General features: G+C 26.6%; 1 protein-coding gene across 1 annotated transcript; it reads left to right on the plus strand.

Moving 5' to 3' along the window:
* Positions 1–2,744: 2,744 nt before the first annotated feature.
* TTLL1B (Tubulin tyrosine ligase-like 1B) lies at positions 2,745–22,310 on the plus strand. The gene is made up of 14 exons (XM_043044514.3): positions 2,745–2,816; positions 3,797–3,931; positions 6,145–6,210; positions 9,783–9,925; positions 10,296–10,400; positions 10,729–10,798; positions 11,142–11,276; positions 14,873–14,981; positions 17,371–17,451; positions 17,549–17,611; positions 17,698–17,738; positions 18,593–18,748; positions 19,011–19,064; positions 21,558–22,310. The coding sequence occupies exons 2-14, from the start codon at positions 3,816–3,818 to the stop codon at positions 21,676–21,678; spliced, it is 1,260 nt and encodes a 419-aa protein (XP_042900448.1). The 5' UTR covers positions 2,745–2,816; positions 3,797–3,815; the 3' UTR covers positions 21,679–22,310.
* The last annotated feature ends 605 nt before the right edge of the window (positions 22,311–22,915 follow it).

A 22,915-nucleotide genomic window follows, 5' to 3' on the forward strand; every position in this document is an offset into this window, starting at 1 on the left:
ATAAACGATTACCACTAGTTGATTCATGCTGTTTACATATTTATATCATTTTCGCTCATTATATTTTTTCTTCATTATTTATAGCATTTCGCTCATTATTTTTTCTTATTTTTGTTTATAGCATTTCGCAATTTTTTTTTCTTCAATATTGTTTACTGACCGGGAGACTTTATTTACTTCACCAGATTTTTTTTTTCTTTTTTTTTTGAGCGGTATATTTTTTAAACAAATCAACTGTTTAATGTGGACCATCCATCAATATTGGCAAGTTCTTATCACGTCCGGGTCACCAATGAGGGGAGTTAATTATTTGACTATGTCAACCTTCATCTATCAAAAGGTACCTCAAGATAGAATCGAGTTTACGTGTCTCATATACTAGTGATTTGTTATTTGATATTTGTAGTGGTAGTTACGCCACACATTATTAGTTGTGAAGTCCATCAATATTACGATTAACTGAAATATGTTGTATATTCAGTATCACATAGCTCATATTTTTAAGTTAGTACTTTTTAGCAAAATCAATTAAGTATCATTGACGTTTATAACAGCATGGCTACTTTTTACGTTTCTTCTAAGCAAAGTGGTATCAGTTCTCTATTTATTCTGTTATTTAAAACATGTAACCGTTCTCCGTCGTTGTTGTCGGGTCCAGATATTCTCTATTAATTTTGCTATGTAGTACATGGTTTATTTTATTTTTGTTTTTTTTTTAATTTCAAATAGCATTTATTACCAAAATTAAATGATCATCATTGGCGTCAATGATAGTATTTGATAGTAGTTTAATGTTCCTCCTAAACGATTTAGTACTTAAAACTATGTTTTGTTTTTATAGTCAATAACTTAATTTTTTACTTTAATAACAGTTGATTTTGAATTATTTAGTTTTGGGGAGGGGGATGATCATTAGACAATGCCAACCTCAAAAGGTACCTCATGATTGAATCAAGTTAGCAAGTCTTATATACTAGTGAATTGATGTTTAATAATCGTAGTGGTAGTTACGCCACAGTTTACTGTAGACACGTTTTCAAAGCAGTCACGTTAGAAAACTTTTGAATTTGGTAACGTAGTCCACCTATGGTATTGGTCTCCCATCATGAGTTGGCGTGCTTAAAGTAAGAGTACACAGGTAGAATTTATTCCAGTGATTCAGGGGAAGAAGGCAGAGAAAGCGGTAGAGAAAAATAAAATTTGCTAAAAGTAATGCGCTTATATTTCACGCGCTTCATTTTTTCCTACCTATATAAAAGTGAACTTTTCCGCTAAGCTTTCCCACCACAAATAAAAAATAATTAATAAAAAAACGGGCAATAAACTCCTTTTTCTATTTATGAGAGCAATAAGCTAACTAACAATTATTTTATCGTTTAAATACTTAGGGGAAAAATCATCTGCAGTTCAATTTTTATCATTATTATTATGAATCAATTAAAAAATTCTATTTTTCAACAGTCTCGACCGTATAATCGAATTAAAATATTTGAGATATTTTTACTGTCGTTAGCTAAAATTGCTCCTCTCCCCTATTGTCCAAAATTTATCCCCTGGCATAAACAGTTCTGGAGTTTATAAAGTTGGAAATTATGTAAGGGTTTGTTTGCCTCAAAGTTTAAAAAAATTGACTATTAATTAATGAAAAAATAATAAATAATTATTTAAAAAATACATATTTTTACAATTTAGTTATACAGTACGTAGATTTGTATGCAAAATAATTTTGATTCACTTTTATGTGAATGTTATTCAGACTATTCTTTTTTGTATTTTCAAATAAAAAATGTAATGGACAGTTTCCCTGAAATACCTAAGACCCTGGCCTTTTAATATCTTCTTTCAGATTTTCTTTTTTTTTTCCCCAGAGGTGCAATTTTTTTTCGCCCGCAAATGCGAACGAAAAACTTTCTAAAACGACATCTTTTGGAAACTTTTTAAAAGCATGTGTAGCGTATCTACCACTACAAAATTGCAACAACAATTCACTAGTATATAAGACATGTTAACTCGACTCTATGTCGGGGTACCTTTTCATAGATGAAGGTTGACATGGTCTAATACTCCTTTCCCCACATTGGTGACCCGAACGTGATGTGAACACGCCTACCTTGGCAAAAAACGCCCACTTTGATCTGGATACGCTTACATCGGCAGTAACGCCTACTTCGTTGGATGGCCCACATTGAATAGTTGACTTGCTACTTGTGACTGCAACATTATCCACCTCCTCGCACTGTTGCTACTCAGTCTCGGGCACACAACGTCGGCCTGCATACACTCGACTGCTAATGGCAACACAGGAGCGACTACGACAGTGAAGTTAATACACCTCTCACATTCAGCACTCAAAAAGTATGGTGATCTTAATACAGCTCTCCCGGCTTCTCACAAAACAGCAATGAATCAACTAGTGGTATTCGTTCATCGAATTCTATCACAGATATAATTCTGGTGGGGGAATACTGTAGCGTATCTACCACTACAAAATTGCAACTACAATTCACTAGTATATAAGACATGTTAACTCGACTCTATGTCGGGGTACCTTTTCATAGATGAAGGTTGACATGGTCTAATACTCCTCTCCCACACATGTTTTACCAATCTGATGCTCATTTACATCCGCGAATTTTACACATACAGCGAAAACGGCTTTTTAGTGAATTTTAAATGCTAAGGCACTGGCCACAGCTTACTCTTAAATCTGATCTATGTAAGCTACAAGCAAGTTTATATGAAATGAATACTCTTGAAACTTTGTGTACCCATTCGATTCGAATGTCAATAATCAAGTTAATATAAGTTGTTTTAGTGTGTGTATTTTTATTATCAAAATTAGTTACTTTTTTACATAATATATATTTTATTTCGAATCTATTTTGACTTGATTTGGTTGAATATATTTTTTTTCTTTCAGAAAAGAATAAATGTCCTGTTAGTTTAATAAGAAATGAAATTATTTGCTATCAAATTCAGAATGTAATTGAAGTAGTTCTCGGAATTAGCGCCCTACAAGTAGCAAAACTACTATATTCTACTTTTTTATAGTTTGTTCTATGGTTTGCTACTTTTATAAAGAAAGTTGTGTAGCTAGTAGTTCAGTACAAAAAGAGCAGTTTGGGCGATCAAGTTGTTCAACGCAAGTAATTTCATGAATCTAATTCATGCAAATTTTTTGCAATGAGAAGGAATTTTACATTTGCCCTTAAATAATTAAAAAATAGCTACAACCAACAATTCAAAAATATGCAATTTCCCTTGAACTTAAAACAATTCTTTGATAGGCTTGTAAAAGATGCGAAGCCACCGATTTTTAATGCAGTTACCCACTTTTGCTTTTCTATTAAGTGTCACTGATTTTATGGTAATTGGTGGAAGATTTAAAGTATAATATTTATATACTAGAAAGATAAATAATCACTCTATTAATATAATTAAATACATTCCATTAATAAATATAAAATGACCTGAAAGATTTAAAGGCACCTTGTACCATATTTTGTGTCAAAATTTTTTACAGCTTATAAAGAGTTAAAACTTTTACAGTTTAAACTTGATTTAAAATTATAATAATATTTCATTGCGGTGAAAAGTTTATCTATTTTATTTCCCATAATCAGATTATCATTTATCTTAATTATTTTTTCACCTTAAGTAATTGATCCGTGATTTCCTTTTTTTTAAAAAAGAAAAACATTATTTAAATTTTCGAATATAATCACTTGATATAATTTGTTGGTACTCTATTTCAGATGTTATTTAAAATTATTTTAAGCATTGTATTTATTTTTAGAGATAAAATTGTTTTAAAGATGTCCTCTCCACAAGTAACGTATTGTTGTGATATGGATAAGTCTGTCCTCATTTCAAATTTTGAAAAGAGAGGATGGATACCAGTTGGTCCTGATGATGACTGGAATGTTTATTGGTAAGAATATTGTATTCATTTTCATGTTCACCTATTCATAATTTTTGGTAAAAAAATTTTTACATCTGAAACAGTGTAAAGAGTTTTTTATTTAATACATTATAATTTCTGTAGAAATGCATGTTATAGTTGTCCTACTTTATGAATATTTTATTAATCTTTCATTTCTTCAGTTCTTTTTTGTCAATTGTTTGTGTCTTGTCAATATAAATCATAATAAATTATTACCTGACATAAAACCGATAGGAATTTTATAACAGGACAAATCCGAAAACAGGAAGCAGCATTTTAGAACTTCATGAAAAAAATACTCAGAAAAGAAATAGTTCAAAAATGGAATATATATATATATATATACAAACATACACATAATACAGAGTTAGAAATATAATAAAAACTTGACGGGATTCTCTTCAGGATGCATTTCTTTATGACAGAGGCATTTTGAAATAAAGAATAGTTATCCTAAAGAAAATTTACTCTTTATAATCCTCCTATGCCTTGAAAAAACGAATAAAAATTATGTAATTGTTGTAAAGAAAATGAATGAATAAAAGTTATGTAAGTTTAAAATGAAAGAAGAAGAGCAGGAAACAAACTTACCGATATAAGGTAAAAAATGCTTTAATAATAGATTGACTAATCTAAAAGTTAACGAAAAGTGATCAGAAGAAAAAAAAAGTATGTGCTTTTAGCTTTATTATATGAAATAATTGGTAAAAAAAAGCAAACTTATTTTCAATGCTACTGTCTATGAAAAAAATATTTGAAAATAATATTATTTAGAAAAACATAGGTAATAAAAAAAAACTATATTAGAGGAGAAATTTATAAAATTCATTGAAGTGTAGCATTTAAATTGCAGAATCATTCAAAAAAATAAAACCTTCATTTTAGCAATTTGTAGGACATTACATAGAAATGCAAAATAGGAATAAGCCATTTTTACTAGATATCCTTCTTTGATACTATATATGCATAACATTAGGCTTGGTCGAATGGGATTTGCAGATAAACGAGCAAGAGAAAATCAAACAATTGTTGTTGAAGTTCTACAATCTCTAGATAAAATCTACAAAAAAAATGTGTGTTCCACTTTTTTAATAGGAAATTTTACGGAAAGGCTGTACAAGTTCTCCCCTTTTTGTCTCAATCACAAATTACAAAAAGAAAAATTTATTTATTTTAAATGATTCTCCTCATTAAGATCATACAATTCCATACGCTAAACACTTTTTATGATAACATTTCTAAATGATGCAAGCTTTTGCATTTTTGAATCTATTATTAACCAAGTGAATCAATAATTATAGAAAATCTTTTTGCTTAGAATAATGAATTAAGAAAGACAATTATTTATATTTTTAAATGTTTAATTTTCTGCTCCCTCCAATCATGTTTAAACTATGCTCTATTCTGTATTTTTTTAAGTCTATTTATATTCTGTTGTTTTTCCTAATTTATGTATTGTGTTCTACAAAGCATTTGTTTATAGGTCTTTAATTTACTTTGTTTTGAATAAAAAAAGTCATGTGTTGTATGGATTCATTTTTAGTTATTTTATAACTGAAATGTTACAGATAAAAATAAAAATATTTTTCTTACCTTAACAAGTATAATCAAAAACAGATTTTATTTTTAAGCAATAAGTAAAGTTATTTTCACGTCACTAGATATTTATCTTCTTACTTTCTAATTTTTGCTGCCTGGATGGTATAGTGGATAGCTCCTTCATCTTCCATGGCTTAGAATAGGTTTAGATTCTTTATGAGGCTAATTAAATCAGATTTCTTTTTTTCTAATGGTAACATAGTAGTTGTAAAGATGCAGTTTGAAGTGTGATGCAAAGTCTGGGCAATTAATACCATCATTTAGTTCTGTGGCCTAAATATCATGAACCAATATTGGGTTATGATCATCACTAATGATGAATGCCAGACTACCTCTTATATTATCTCATCATTAGTGCAGCTATAGTGCAACATTAAGAACCAAACAAAACTTATTTTTTACTTTATGCAAAAAAATTTTAAGTGAGTCAAGCTTTTCGAATTCTTCTGAGTCGAGCATAAATTTGTTAATGAATCTGGTGCTTATTGTTTAACTACTGTTTGTTTTTAAGATATATATTTTGAAGAATTGTTTAAAGATCAAATTGATATCAGGTTATGCTTACCCAACTTTTAATAATTGAAATTATCTTTTAAATGCAGGTCTTCCGTTTTGACTGTTCGAAATATTTTTAGTGTTGACACTGGTTATAGATTATCAGACAATCAGTAAGTAGCAAATGTTGTGTTAAACATGTTAGTGTGTTGTGTTTAAATGTGTTAAATGTCAATTAAAATACCTAAGCAGGTAACTTTCGATATTTTGTTTTATTTTGTAAATAAATGCTTTACAGCAAGGGGTCAAAAAATATTTGGAAAAACTTTAATATTGGAGAGCCAGAATAAGCTTGTAACTTGTGTCTGGAAATAGTAGGTTTAACCAACGTCAAGAACATGGCAAATGTCCTAGTAATCAGCCTCATTTATGAGTAAGTGTGTTGCTTGCTCATTGGATTTTATAATGTTATTGTTATACAAATGCAACATTTACAGATGTCTACCTCATATATATGATAAGAAATAGAATTAGAGACTGTATAGAAAGCAATTTATTTTCAGAATAAACAATTGCAACTACCTTGTTGACAAACTTAAAAATCTATTCGCCACCAGTTAAATGTGATATTCAAAGCAATGTTAAGTCAAAACCTTGACCTGGACATTTTCCCATCAAATTGAGGATATTCTCTGTATAGCTCTGCGTGATATTCTTTATTCTAGCAAGTAAATGCTGCTTTTACTTTCAGTTCATATTGACTTCCATTATGACATTTAAGAGTGTGTTTCAAATTCTTTTTCGTCTAGAAAAATATAGCCACTTTCAGTGCCTCACACTTGAGACAAAGCTATAATTTTAAATTACCTATGCAATTATACCACGAAGAATTATCTAGGCTTCAGAACAAAGAAACAGTTTAAATATTTTAAAAGTAATGAAATCTTCTTTTAAAAATTGACAATTTGGCAAAATTTTTCTTCCTAGATAAAAATAGTCAAACTGAATGAAATATCAATGACTTATCCACAATTTTTGAAAATTCGTATCAGCCTAGATGTAGCAATGGAGTAATTTTTTAAAAATTTTATCGCAAACCTTTTTCATTTTCTCAAAAGCTTTTCTTCATTTTGATGTTTTGAGCTATTTCAGAATTACCATAGAGAATGTTGGCTAAAAATCGGCTATACCTTGACCTATGAGATCTGAATAGCGGTTACAAACTCATAATTATGAAAATAGCATAATATTTGAAGAAAAGAAGACATTATTTCATGCAGCAATAGAGTTTTGAAAAACAGCTCTAAGTATATTTTATGGTAGGACATATATTCTATCTTAAAGATATATTTTTTTTGGTTCTCATTACCCCCTTTAAAGTTTTGCTTGATAATTTCGAAACACCCAGTAGCAAAGATAAAGATATGTTGTTAATAGTTGGATTAGTTCAAAGGGAAATGTGTAATTATATTAGTTGAAATTCTTTAAAGATGTAAGCATTTAATCATTTTCTTAGTGAATTAAAATTTAGCTTAACGTAAAAGTATATTTTATTTCAAAAATATTTTTGCAGATTGTGAGTTTTATATCTTATTTTTTTACTGTTTTATATCTTATTTTTTGTACATAGCATTTCAATTGATTACAATGTATTTAACTCTGACAATAAATGTTTATTTTAGATAAGCAAATCATTTTTAAAAACACAAAATTGATTTCTTTAACTGCCTTAAAAAGGCTGCTCCTTTACAATTTCAATTTTGCATTTATAAAGAATGCATTTTATGCATATTCAATAAAAACAAAAATTCATATGTTTAGACATTTATTTTCTTATGCATTTTTTAAAATATAATGTGTCTAAGTAAGCATTTGTTTACACATTTCTGTACATTCATACAAAATTCTACTTATTCAAACATTTTGAAATTTCGTATACTAATATATAAATCTTTAAACATTTTCAATAAATTAATACTGATTTCTGTGTTCAATGTAGGCATTTTTTTCATGTAAATATTTTTTTAGCATACCAATATATATATATATATATATATATATATATATATATATATATATATATATATATATATATATATATATATATATATATTATTAAATAAATGCAGACAAACATTGCATCTTAAAAATTCTTCAAAAATAAATTAAATTTCTCTTTATTTAAAATCAATTATTATATATTAAAAGTATTGCAATCTATTTACTAGGGCGGAAAAACTATATTCATTATTGTTTAAAAAATGCAAATTTTCTCAACAAATATTAATTTTATTAATTCTTGTTAATTATATCACCAATATAGACATGCTTGTTTGTGTTTACATATTTGCTTTTTTGATATTTGCAATACCTTTCCATTAGAAAATAATAATGTAATTAAAATTAAAAAAAGAAACGTTTGCAATAGTAAAGTGGAATAGCTAAATAAAAGCATGTTTCTTTAGCAATTTTGGTTTTTCAGAATTATATTACTAATTGCAAAGTAAATTTATTTGAAAGCTAAATATAACAAAAATTTGTTTTGCAGTTTGGATTTTATATTCTTTTTAGAAAAGTACCTTTGGTATATAATTATTGAATTCATAAATTTTTTTTATTGTGTATACTAGTTATAACTTTTTTTATAAAGTTATAACTCTGCTAGTCTAACATTTGGAATGATGTTTTTAACTAATTTATTATTTTTATTTCTTCAAAGTTCCATGCATTATAGAACTTTTGCATGTAATTCGATAATTATATTAAAATTTCAACTTAAAATATTATTATGTTTTATTGTTTTAGATATAAACAAAAAAATACAAATAATTTTTCCATAAATTTTGGTTTTAACGAGAAAAAAATTATTCCGTATTTTTTAATTGCAGCAAAAGCTTGACCATCTGAAATATTGGGTAACTATCATATACACACAAGTAAAGAATTCTGAATACGTGAGCTTTGAAAATCTAAGTTTTATACATTAACTTATCTGCTGAAAAAGGGGCCATGTCGTAGCATTAAGCAATTTTTAAAAAATTGGACTCAACACCTATAAAAAATGATAAAACTGAGTTGTCTGTTAAATTATTATGTATAGAATAATGACAATTACCTAAATGGTACAAAGCGCAAAAAAAAATAGTTTTTAATTCTTAACTATAACAATAACCTTTACTTAATTACCGTCTGTTTTAATTATTTAATGACATAAAAAACCTGTTTTCCACATTACTGTATTTCTTTAAATAATGCTACATCGCAATAAAAACACTCTTAAAAATTAAAAGTTTAGCTGAATATCAACTTATAGGAAAGTAATAAAGGTTAAGAGAAATAAGTGGCCTGATATGCCACCTGGCATAAAGATAATTAAGTCAATACAAAGGGAAATAAACTATAATTTTACTTAAGACTTATTAAACACAATAAAAGAGTAACAGCTATAAAAATAAACTGTAAATTCAAATTTGAAATCAAAAACACGGGGGGTCAAAAACACATCTTAAACTTTTGAATACAACTTCCTAGCTGAAAACTTCTGTATTTTCTAGAAAATGTGCCATTCCATAATGAAAGAATGATAAAAAAAAATAATAAGTCTGTTAGAAACCCTCAATTTCTGAAAATTCTTACTATTGAGCTTTCTGATTAGCCAAATTTCAAATAGTCAGGCTTTTACTGTACTGCTGATGTAAACTACTTGAAGTATATTTCATGGTAAAATTATTTTATGATTTTTTAGAATAATTAACCATTATCCTAATCATTATGAATTAACTCGGAAAGATTTGATGGTTAGAAACATCAAGCGATATCGTAGAGAAATGGAAAGAGAAAATAGTCCTTTATCTGAAAAGGATGAAAATGGAAAATATGTTCACTTAGGTATAGTTACACAGTTTATCATTTTATAGATTGATATATATTGTATGTTTATTTTATTTTAAATAGTTTCCTAAATCGGTATAGTGTCTTTAAACCTTTTGAAGGTCATTTTGGAGTTAACATAATTTTTGACTTAATTATTTAAATTTACTTTTTTTTAAGTAAACTCGCCATTATCTATAATATGTTAGAATAATAATCTATACTTAAAAAATACTGTTCAAACAACAAACAGTTTGTTTAAATTAAGTTTAATCTATTTTTGTTTTATTATTTGATAACTAAAGGAAATTGTAAATGTATCCATGTGTTCTCTATTTCATGAAACTAACTAAAAACGTGTACTTTTTTTTTTGCCTTTTACTTACAGATTTCATACCTGTTACTTTTATATTGCCCGCTGATTATAACATGTTTGTTGAAGAATTTAGAAAAAATCCTTCTAGTACTTGGATCATGAAGCCCTGTGGAAAATGTAATTTGCATTTATTATCAGTGTTTATTTTATTGAAAAAAAAACATAGCCAAAGCCTTATTTAATAATCTTTAATCAGCTTTAACAGTTGGGCAAAATCTAATTTTTTGAGATTACTTGAACCAGGATGTTTATACAACAGTGAGGAATAAATTTTCTGTGAATATCTTGGTAAAACTGTAATTTTTTTTAATTTCAATTACCTTCCCTCTTATAAATGAACTGTGAAAAACAACTTTTTTTTACAATTTTCTACTTAAATTTAATTATATTCTTTTAAATGATTAGCTGTTTTGGTAACCATTTTTGTTTATTTTATCTATTACAGCTCAAGGAGTTGGTATCTTTTTAATTAACAAACTCTCTCAACTCAAAAGATGGTCTAGAGACAGTACTAGGTATTTCGTTTACTTTTTTATTTCTTAATTTTAATAGTTTGACATTAAAAGTTGTAAAATTAGCTCTACAACTTTTAAAGAGTCATTGATTAAAATAAAATTCTTGTGAAATAAGTTTGTCATTGTTTAGAAGGAAAATTTTTATATTTAAATTTATGTTGTTTTTTTTTCTGCACAAATGTCGTATGCCTCAATTTATGTAAAACTTTAAAAGTTACATGTTGTAAGTTTAATTTATGTTTATTTTTCTAGCTTGAATTCTCATAAAGTAATTCTATCTTTTTTGTCAAAAAAATGGTAAATTTTGATAGATTAAAATAAAATGCATTGTTTGTTTTTGTAGCTTTAATCCTGCTGTTGTGAAGGAATCTTATGTTATATCTCGGTATATTGATAAGCCTTTATTGATTGGTGGAAGAAAGTTTGACATGAGGATTTATGTTTTAGTGACTTCTTTTCGACCTTTAAAAGCATATATGTAAGTATTTTACATAGCTTTTTTTCAGCATTCATGGAGTTTTTTTCTAATGATTTCTTAGAGGGGTTTTTTTTTTCTCTTATATTTCCTTAACTTACTGTGGATTTGATTTAAATTCTGACTTAAGTTTTAAATTGTTGTTTAGTGATGTGTATGATCTTTATTCTATAATTTTTTCATTATGTATACACACACGTGTATATTTGTTCAATCTTATCAAACATTTCAATCTGTAGCAGCTTTTTTCAAAAACTTGTGGATATAAGATTTTTCCTTATTGAACATTACTAACCATAATTACAAGGTATTTAAAAAATTTATTAAATTCAGTCCTTTAAATCTTTGAAGATATATTCATAACTGCCCCCACCCAAATTTATTGTGTTTTCAAATAGTAAATTTGTAACAGGAAAACTAACTCCGGTTTCAGTTCTTGGTATTTAATTATACTATTAAGTGTTTTAGTCTCAAGTATTATAAATATAAATGCAGTATATGCTTTTTAGAATGAGTCTCCATTACTATGACCCTTCCATTATAATCACCGAGACAGGAAACCTCATTAACTGTTCCAACGGTAATTCATAGTTCCATTTTTGGTTCTTTGAGGACTAACATTTTTCATTGACAGTGAGCCAATGGGTTGCTTAAGTCTGAAGGAAATTATTCAGAACACTATTTCTTCTGGCATTACTGCTCAAAAGAATTGGATCTTTATGTGTGAAGAAAAAGTGACAAAACCACCTATTCTTAACTTTGGTGGTTATCTCGTATTTGGTAAAATCTCGATTACTCTCCATTATTGAAAATTTGAAGTGTATATTGCATCCTTGTGCTGCTGTGTATTGCATTTCTGCATACATTCATAAACTTCGTAAATTTCTTTTCAAACGGTTCAATAAATTCATCAATCATGTTTTCCTCGTTTGAATAATGTATTTTCTGTTTTTTAAGTGTCGTAAGAGGTGGTTTATTTTAGAATTTAAGCAAGTTGCATTCATATTCTTCATAATTTTATTTTTAAACTTAACATTTATCAAGGATGTATAATAATTTTTAGCGAATATTGCTGCTTGTTAAAAGATTAAAGCTATATGCTTAGGATAGAAATTAAAGGTTTTGAAAAAAATTGAATAGAAGAATTACTACAAAACCACAAATTACTTAAAATATTCAAAATCTTAAGTAACACTGTTTACAATAATTAAGAATCATGATGTACATAATTCTAAAAAGACAGCAGACCAGCTCACACCTTCATTTTCATGAAAGAAAATTTCTTCCAAAAGTACTTAATGACTTTCTAAAAATGATGTGTAATATTAGAAGATTTGATTTTAAAAATAATTAATGTGTTCTTATCCTAAACTTTATTATATTAATACCTGCACTTTATTGGAATAAATAACTATGTTAATGCCAATTATTCTACTAGTTTCATAATTATTTTAAATGTTAGCATGTTTTGCTCAAAATAAGTCCAGTATTCTTGAATTATAAGTAATTAATTTGCTTTAATTTCATGTCTTTGTAGTAAAGTAACCTCGGTTACAACATCCATTTTTGTTTGGACGACAGAGCTCATTATATCGAGCGTCAACCGTACTATATTATAATTGCATTTACTGGCAATAAAATTTTAGAATGTGTTATATTGTTTTAGAGAATATTTGAAATTAGTGTTCTTACATTATATTAAATCAATGGAAACAAAATTAAATCCCATGATTTACATTAGTGTTTTTGGTCCCTTCGTGTTTTATTCTAGTTTTGACTGTAAAATGATAGCTAGAATGATTTTCTTGAATTTCAGTTTATTCGTATATTTTTTATCTATTATGTTTTTACTTGCTAAATAATTGTCAACTGAATATATAAAATAAAATTGTTATAATGTAAAAGTAAGCCCTTAATGTGTGTGTGTTCAAGTTAAGCAGGGTTTTATTTTATGCTGCATTAATTTTCATTCTCGAATATAGTGATCAAGAATTGAAAATATCAATATAAAAAGCTTATAAAAAACTTTTCGTTGATATTTTTTATTTGCATAATTATGATGTAAGTGATAAAAAAAAATTTCAAAAATGTAATAACTTTTTACCAAAGAGCAAAAGAACATAACGACAACACGCCATCTACCCTAGTAATAATCCCTGTCATGATTTTGAGAATTTATTTTATCAGATCATTTTTTCTTATATTTTATGATTTATTCGTGAAATATCAAATGTTTGTTTTATAGTTTAATTCAATATTTTCCTAAGTTTTGAATACTTTTTTTTTAAATAAATACTTATTATTATTAATAAATAATTCCAAGAAACTAAAGCAGTAAGATATCACTTGAATTTAAACTTCATTGCCTTCAAAAATACACAAAAAGAAATAACAGTCCACTTATTTCTAGCACAGAGTTTTATAATCATTTTAGCGCCTGACTGTTATTTGTTATTTATATATTTTTGAAGCGAATGAAGTTTTTGAACAAGTAGTATTTATTATTATTATTGTTGTTGTTGTTGAAGAAGTTTAAATAAATATTTTCAATGGTAAAATTATGTAATATTTCAAAACAACAATTTGAAAATAGAGATAATAAAAGTAGATGTACAGTGCACAAAGAAATAAACGGACCACTCCGAATAACTTTTGATCTAATGATTGAATCTTCATGCTCTCGAACTCAATCTTAATTAGGTATTTAAAGAGGTAACCTCCAATATGCTGATTATTTAGTGCAAACAATTTTTAAGTTGTGAAATTAGACACAAAAACGTACTTTCTTTGAATAAACATACCTTTTTTCGACAGATTCGGATTCTTTGCCCCCAAAATATTAAGGGTACAATCTGGAAAATATGGTCCCCATAGTTTAGTTAGGAGAGCCATCCAAAGTTTAAGCCTAGTTCATTTTACTTTTTAGCATATTTCGCTATAGCTCGAGAACTTTTTAAGCGAATTATAAAGTGTTTTGCTAACAATTATAAAATTTGTTTGTCCAAATATAATTACAAAATATTGTCTGCACTTATTAATTAGCATATTTGAAATTACCTCTTCGAACCATTATGATGGAGTCCTAGAACATGAAGATTTTAGATCATTAGAATCTAATGTTATTCAAAGTAGTCTGTTTTTTTATGCATTGTACAAGCAAGATTGCAATATTTGGCTCTCATCTGTAATGTGTATCAAAATACAATTTTTTTTTAAAAAAAAAAAAAAATTTGATTAATTTTGTATTTTTTATGTTATTATTTTTTTTCTCTAAAATCTTCTAAGATGTGTTTTTGAAAGAAAAAAAATTTTTTTCCTTCAAAAAATTTGTGCGTTTAAAAGGATAATTGATTAAAAAGAAAATTTTAATTCTAAAATTTTTTCTGTGATTTAGTTATTATTTTAATTATTAATTTTTATTAAATTTGTTATTAGGAAGGAGTTATTGTTGTTATTTGGCATATGTACTATTATTTACCCATAGTGATTTATTAATAGCATATTTTTTTGTATTTTATTTGTTAATTTTTTGTATCATAGATAATTTATCTCTGTATAACTTGATTTTGTTGCTTTGTCATTTAAACTGTATTTTTCAGTTACCGTTTAGGATTTTGTCGGTTTTGTCACGTGAAGTATTCTGGTAATATCAAAGAATTGGATAACATGTTTGTGCACTTGACAAATGTTTCTATACAAAAACAAGCTGTAAGTTACCTAATATCTGTACTATGTTTCATATTTGAAAAGCTTTGTGAAATAACATGTTAAATGACAGTCTGAAGATGTTAGAAATTTTAATTTTAAATGCATGTTATTTACAGAGATGTGCATATTAAATGCTACTCTAATGATGAAATATATTTTGTAAACGGCTTTTAATTTCTTCAGCTACTAATATTTCTCAAAATGTGATGTTTTTAACTCATTTTTCTATTAAACCCTTTGATTGTGTTTTTTAAATTATTTTATTTATTTATAGTTCATGATTGGTTTTTGTATAAGACATTTTCTAAAAGTCCCTATTAAAGCATGTTCGGCTCATTGCTTGCTTCAGAATTTGATCTTTGCACAGCAAAATGGGTACATTATGGACCCCACTAATAGTAATAAATAATTTTCTATTCATAAAATTCTTAAAAAAAAATTTTTTTTAAGCACTTGTCCTTTCTTTTATGTATTAGTAATCTAATTATTCCGAGAAATGTCATTATAGTTAAAAAAAATATTTCAAAATTCAAGTTTTTATCCCGTGTTTATAATAAACCCCACTTCGCAATTTGTGTGGGGAAAAAATTATTGTTTTAATTATTTTACTATATTTAATTAGTTGTTATACTTAATGGCATTGCTGGAAATAATAAGAAAAACATGATTAATAACACCTAGTCTGCCCTAAAAAGAAATTTTATTTGGGGAAAGGGGGGAATATAAATAGAAAACTGAAGTGTGGTTTTTAATGGACCTCATTTTATAGTACCAAGGATAATTTAGTATCTGTTCGCATATCATTTTTATTATTATATTATAAACCATAATCATATTTTCCTACATAATGTAGAAAAAATTTGACTTTTAGGGATATTTTAATAAAAACAAGTGGGATTTATTATGGACCGCACTATGTAGTCTATAATGTAGACCACCATCTATGTTAGATGTAAATAAGTAATGTAGTAGACTGTCTTAAACCTGAATAGCTTTGCATTAAAACTTTTCAAATTTTAGAATTGATTTATTTTTTGAATTTTTACTGTACATTTTTAATGTATGAATTTGTATCTAAATACTCAGAGATGAAAGTTTGTATATTAAAATAAGAGCTAACAAAATTTATAGACTACTTAATAAATTAATCTTTTTTTTAATATGTTGCGAAATGTAAAAAAGAATCAAACACAAATGTATAGACTTATAAAAACTTGATTTTAATTAGTAAAATAAGGTAATTTTTTAAAATACAGTGAAACCTGCCAAGTTGACCACCCTTGTAAATTGGGCACCTGCATAAGTTGACCTCAATTATCAAGAACGGAATTTTTCCTGTATAATATAAAGAAGCTAAACCTTTGTAACTTGACCACCTGTCTATCTTGTATGTTGACCACTGAAATAAGTCAATTTTGTCTAGGAGTATTATGAAATTCTATTCTAAAACCCTCATAAGTTGACCAGAAAAAAAATTCTGAGAATTTTCTGTCATTTTGACAATGTATGTTAAAATTTAACTTGTTTGGTGAAATAGTGTAAAAAGCTAATCTAAACCCTTTTGTGAGTTGATTATTAGGGGAAACTGTAAGGGGTCAGCTTTTGACCATTTCTTTCATCCGTTCATTGAAAACGGGTGTGTTAGTTGAAAAGTTGCTCTTCCAGTTGCAATAGTGAGCATTTGAATAAATGAATGCTCTGAAATATGCTTTGATCCTTTATTTATGGTCTTTGATCTTTAAGTGTAGTAAATAAATTTTAAAGTGTTCAAATAATTTTATTTTGTTAAAGTTTTCAAATTACATGTTTTCGTGTTCTGATATTTTAAGAAATTATATATATTAAACACTTCACATGCATAACTAACGAAATAATTTTTTTTAGAAAAAATTGTTAAATATTAGAATTATATGTATCAAATTGAAGTTCATTCAGGTTTAAACACATTTCTTAAGATATTAATTTGCATATTTTCTGAATAAAATTTTTAAGTCAAGTAAAAAAAATTTAAATATATAGCAACATGATATAGGAAACGAAAAAGTAAACAATGACCCACCCTCTATAAGTTGACCTCTTGTCTAATTTGACCACTAAAACAATGCACCACAAGTGGTCAACTTTCACAAGTTTTACTGTATATTGTATTACATGTTTTTTTAAACTAAAATTCAGTTTGCAAACATCAGAACCATTTTCACTTTATATGTGATAAAAATAAATTCATTTTATCCTTTTTAGTATACTGAAATTCCTGGTTCTATAAAAAGCATTTAAGTTGTTTCATTATTTATGCTCTCAAAAAAAAAATTTTTTTTGGCATAACTTTTATCTATAGATAAAAAATATCTGACAGAATAAATAAAACAATTCATTATTTATTTTTTAGGACGAATATAATAGTGTTCATGGTGGAAAATGGGCAATTCATAATTTGCAGCTATATCTTGAAGGAACTAGAGGAAAAGACGTAAGTTTTTATAAATATTCATTGTATTTCATATTTGTTGAAAGTATTTCATGTTTTTCATTTTATAAATGTAATAAAATGACAATCTTTTATATAGGTCACAGACAAATTGTTTGACAATATCAGATGGCTCATCTTACATTCTTTGAAATCAGTTGCTGTAAGTTTTGCTAGACTTTTAGGTTTTGAATATTGTCTCCAGTTTTTGTCATTTTCCTTACAACATTTTTTTTCTCCTTTTTACAGAGCGTTATGGTTAGTGATCGCCACTGCTTCGAGTGTTATGGGTATATTATATTTTTTTATTGTTCCAAATTCATTTAGAAAGTCTGTTACGATATTGTCTGTCATTTATTTATCATGTAAAGTCTGTCATTTATTCGAAAATTAAAATTCTGAATTTTTTTATGATTCTTATCTTTGCCAACACATTTGATTTGTTTTGATAAAAAAAAAAAAAATTATTACAGTTGGATGTTATTGTGTCTTGATTGCTATGATGCAGCGTCTTTTAGGCTTGACTTATCTTGAAAGTTGTTGTGGTTTTAGCTTTTAATGTCAAATGACTTGATTAATGAAAGAAATAAATCCATGAAAACATTAAACTTCATTATCTAAGTGTTTAATACTTGCTGTTAAAATTCAATTTTAAATGACCTCTTAAAAATATAATGAAGTTCTAAATTTTATTATATATGTAGCCAGTTTTTGTTGTTCAGATTTTATAAGCAAAAAATTCAAGAAAAATAGTTCAGTGAAGTCTCCAGCCTTAAACTCAGATCAAAACAATGAAAAATTTATCAAATGCTTAAAGTGTGTTTTGTTTCAGTTAGTTGGTGTGTTTCGTACCTTTTATATATCTGTACCGTTAAAGGATATTTTCTCTTAATATTATGGGAAATGTATTATGAGCAATTCTATTCTTCAAAGCTTTATTTTTCTTCATGGTTAAATTACTATTTACAGCAATTATAAGACTTTTTATTTATTAAATATTTTTATTGTTTGCTTAGAAATCTTTAGTAACAACACTTCTTATGCTCAGAAATTAACAACAATAACATGAAGATCATTGAAATTATGGTCCACTTAAAATTAGACAAATAAATTTGAATGCCTTCATCTTGCATCTATCTTTTAGGTATGATATTATAATTAGTGATGATTTAAAGCCTTGGCTAATTGAAGTAAATGCTTCTCCATCCTTGACTGCTACCACTGCAAATGATCGAGTTATGAAACAAAAACTGATTGAAGACATTTTCAATATCTGTTTAGAAAATGGAGAGTATCCTAGGTAAAATTTTGATAATAAAAATTTATGTAGCAATATTAAACTAACTTAATTATCAAGTATCATTTATTTAATCTCTTGGAAGCTTATTTTATTATTTTTTTGATGTTTGTTTGTTTTTTTAATAATTTTCAATTATTGGCACATTTATCATACATTAATTATTTCACAATATGAATAATCATTTAAAGTTAATTTTTTATATCAAAATTTGTCTGATATGAATTATTCCTTTAGTTAATTACAATGTATTCCTTTTTTATAGTACAAAGTGGAATAAGAATCCTGACAAGTCTATGCTTGGAAATTTTGATATTTTGTAAGTTTTGTTTGATCAATTCTTTTTTTAATGTTAAGGATCACATTACCCAAAAATTGACTAAAGTATGGAATAAAATGTCATTGCTTAAATTAAGGCTGCCTGCACACAAAGTTTGATTCTACCAATGAAATTTAACATGCCAAAATTTTTTTAACTAAAAATCATTTGTGGTTGCCCACCTGGTGGGTGCTACAGGATGGGGGCTTAGACATTGTGAGGACCACCTGTAGGGTCAGCAGAGGGGGAGAAAAGGCTTGATAGATTTATGAAGAATTCGAATGCAGAAAGCCTTATCTTTCATTTTGTGGAGTATCTGTTCAATTCTTGTACAAAAAACTTCAAATAATTCTAAAAACACAGGGAAAAAAGAATTTCTCTATGTGTATTATCAATGAAGTTATGAATGATTTTTAACAAAAGAGGTTGTGGTTTTTCTTACAAAAATATAACTTTTTAGTGCTTTTTTGGTGTTTACATCTAACTAGAATTCCTCAAAAGCAGCTGTATATTAATTTGCGTTTCATCATGTGAGGGACGATTTTATTCTACCAAAATCCAATACAATCTTGGCTGAGAAACATAAATTCATAAAGTTCTCCAAGTTATGATTGTCCATTTATTGTCAGTTATCAAAATTATGATTTCGAATCCAAAGATCGTTCTTAGTATGGAATCGACCTATCAAAATAAAAGCAGTTTTTTACTTCCGTTGTGTTCGTCCACGCTCCTTATGCTAAACGCTTTATAATTTTATTTTTGAAATATTATAAACAATAAATCTTTTCACCCAATAAAAACTTTAAATTTAAAATTTTTATCACCTCTTATTACTTTTTAAGAATTGTTACCTCCTCGAAAATAATCAGAAAATTTTCTTTAAAAAACTTGGAGAAATTTCCTTTTTACTAATTGAAATGCTTCTTATTTTTTTATTATTGAAGATATCACTTTTATTTTTTCAGTAAGCTAAGTATAAATTTGTCATGCAAATAGGTGTTTTGAAATTCATTTTAAAATAAAAGTTACATTTATAAAAGATTTTCGAAAAACTAGATTTTTTTTTTTGATACACTGCATCAAATCTACTTCATCTAAAACAGTAAAACTCTCTTTATTTAATAATAGAAGGGTATTCTATACACACTGAACATAACATGTTGCGTAATATAATTTTACAAGGTCTTATTTTTATTTATTTTTTTTAATTTTTATGTTCTTGTACATTAGTTTAAAAAAAAAAGTTTCGATTGATTTTTAGTTATTTTAAAAATCCGTTATTGTTTATATAAGAAGTTATATTGTATCTAACTTATATTGTTTATATAAGTTAGTTAATATATTGCTTATAGAAGTCAGTTAATATATTGTTTATATAAAAAAAAAAAATTCAGTTTTCCATGGTTTTTTTTATAAATTATAAATGTTTTCTAGCTATAAATCTTTCTTTGTTAAAGAGGGATCCTTTTTTTTCGTGTTGAACATTTGTATATTTTTATAAGAAGAATAAACTGTATTTATATACTGTATTATAATATGCCAGTTTCTTAGAATTTTTTATATTTCAAAGTTATACAGCATTTAAGAAAAAATTTAAAATATAATGATGTACATATTTTTACAAAATAAAAAGCTAAATGGCAAATTTTAACCGGTTTTTATAATGTACAAATGCATTTAAAATAAAAGCATTGCCGAAATTGATAAATAACTTTTCAGAAAATTCTTTTGAAAATGTAATTGTAGTAAATGCGGTATGCATCAAGGATTTACAGTCCAATTCTTGCACTGCAATAATTCAATTTCCACTGTGCTTTAACAAAGCTCTATAATTTTATTACTAATTGAATATTTAAGTTTATAAATTTCAATTTATACTTTTGGAAATACTTTTTTATATATATTATTAAAAGCATTTTTAAAAAATTGCTAGAAAAAGAAAAATTATAATTAAAGAACGTGCATATGATATGATGAAAATGTAAATGTAGTAAATGCGGTATGCATCAAGGGGTTTACAGTCCAATTCTTGCACTGCAATATTTCAATTTCCACTGTGCTTTAACAAAGCTCTATAATTTTATTACTAATTGAATATTTAAGTTTATAAATTTCAATTTATACTCTTGGAAATACTTTTTTATATATATTATTGAAAGCATTTTTAAAAAATTGCTAGAAAAAGAAAAATTATAATTAAAGAACATGCATATGATTATTTAAGATCTTTCAATTAAAATGTTTCGATTTTCTTTTATTAGCAACTAAATTTTTTTAATTGTACAGCTATTTTATAATTTTGATATTTTTTAAAAGACTTTTCGGAGTCTTATTTAACAATGTATAACAATGTATATTATTTAATAATGTATATCTTCGAGAATTTTCGAGGAAATAAAACAACCCTTGATGAAACATCTCAATTGTGTGTTTTACATAATGACATACCTTTTATTTGCATTGATTAAACATAAATTAAATCTTATATTTCAGAATTGATGAAGATTCTAATGTATCGGAAACTGTTACTGAAAAGGAAAGCGTTAAATCAAAAGGTGACTATAATAAAACTGGTGCTAGAGCTAAAGAGAGACACACACCGCGTTGGAGATGAATTGTACAAAACAAAATGAAAAACTGCTTGATGTTTTCATTTACTAAATTATTTGGCTTTTAAATTTATTCTGCTATAGATTACCGAATTTGAAGGGCATTTCTATGTTGTCTTTTTTTATATAAAAAAAATCTATCAATTTCTTTTGTTGCATCATCTTAGGAATACATTATTGCACAGTCAAAATTGCTATATTTGGGTAGTCAGAGGCAACCTTGTTTCTTTTGTATAATTGCATTCCTTCTTTATTTCTTCTTATTCTTATCTTCTTCGTGCCGAACTGGCACATAAGGCCTCGAGTCTTTTTCTCCACACACTCCTGTCTTTGGCCAGGGAACACGCTATTTCCCATCCGGTTAATCCTGTTCTTCTAAGATCTTCCTTGATGCATCTTTGCCCTGTTAGTCTCAATCTCCCTCTTTTTCTATTTCCGTCAGGTGCCCATCAGCTTGCAACGTTTACAGGATTGTTTCTATCCGTTCTTAGTGTTCCTTATTATACTTATTTTTGAAAAAGACCTGGCAATAGTGCCTTTTAGACATACCATTTGAATTACTAATATTTTTTTTAATACTTGCTTCTTTTTTCAAATAATAATAATACTTTTCTGTTGATTTATGTGTTAGTCTATGGATTTATGTGTTAGTCTATGAAAAACCTGAGCCCAAGACAATAGTGATTGTTCATACACAATTTCATGATAGTGGGCAAATAAAAATCATGCACAATCATAATAGGCATTTTAAATAAATTATCTGTTCAAATTCTATGAAAGTCTATTTTTGTGTAAAGGTGTTTGTTTTTCTTTAAGAACCGCTTCAACAAGTATCTGGGTTGTGATTTTGTCATTTCCAGCTTCTCCGTAATTTAACTGGATAATGATTTTGTTAGATTTTAAGTATTTTTTCACATTTTTATTATTTTATTTTTGGACGGGATTTTATCAATGTATGTTAAGGATGGTGATTATAGAACTCTTGAAATAAGTGCAATCTTTTTGTTATTTCTTTTATAAAAAGTCTATTTATACTTCCTAATTTTGTTTATATTATATTTTAAAATGTCCTTTTTTAGAATTTTACATTCTTTTTTAATAACTATTGAGTTATAAGAGCTGATGATCACTCACAGTATTTATTTTCATTCACTCATATTATTATTTATTATATCAATAATTCATTTAATTTTGCTAATTTTATTTTTTCAAATTACTCATACAATTGATGAAAATTATAAC

The sequence above is a fragment of the Parasteatoda tepidariorum genome, chromosome 4 (assembly GCF_982258835.1).
Source record: "Parasteatoda tepidariorum strain Cologne lab strain chromosome 4, Ptep-v5.0, whole genome shotgun sequence".
NCBI classification, from domain to species: domain Eukaryota; kingdom Metazoa; phylum Arthropoda; class Arachnida; order Araneae; family Theridiidae; genus Parasteatoda; species Parasteatoda tepidariorum.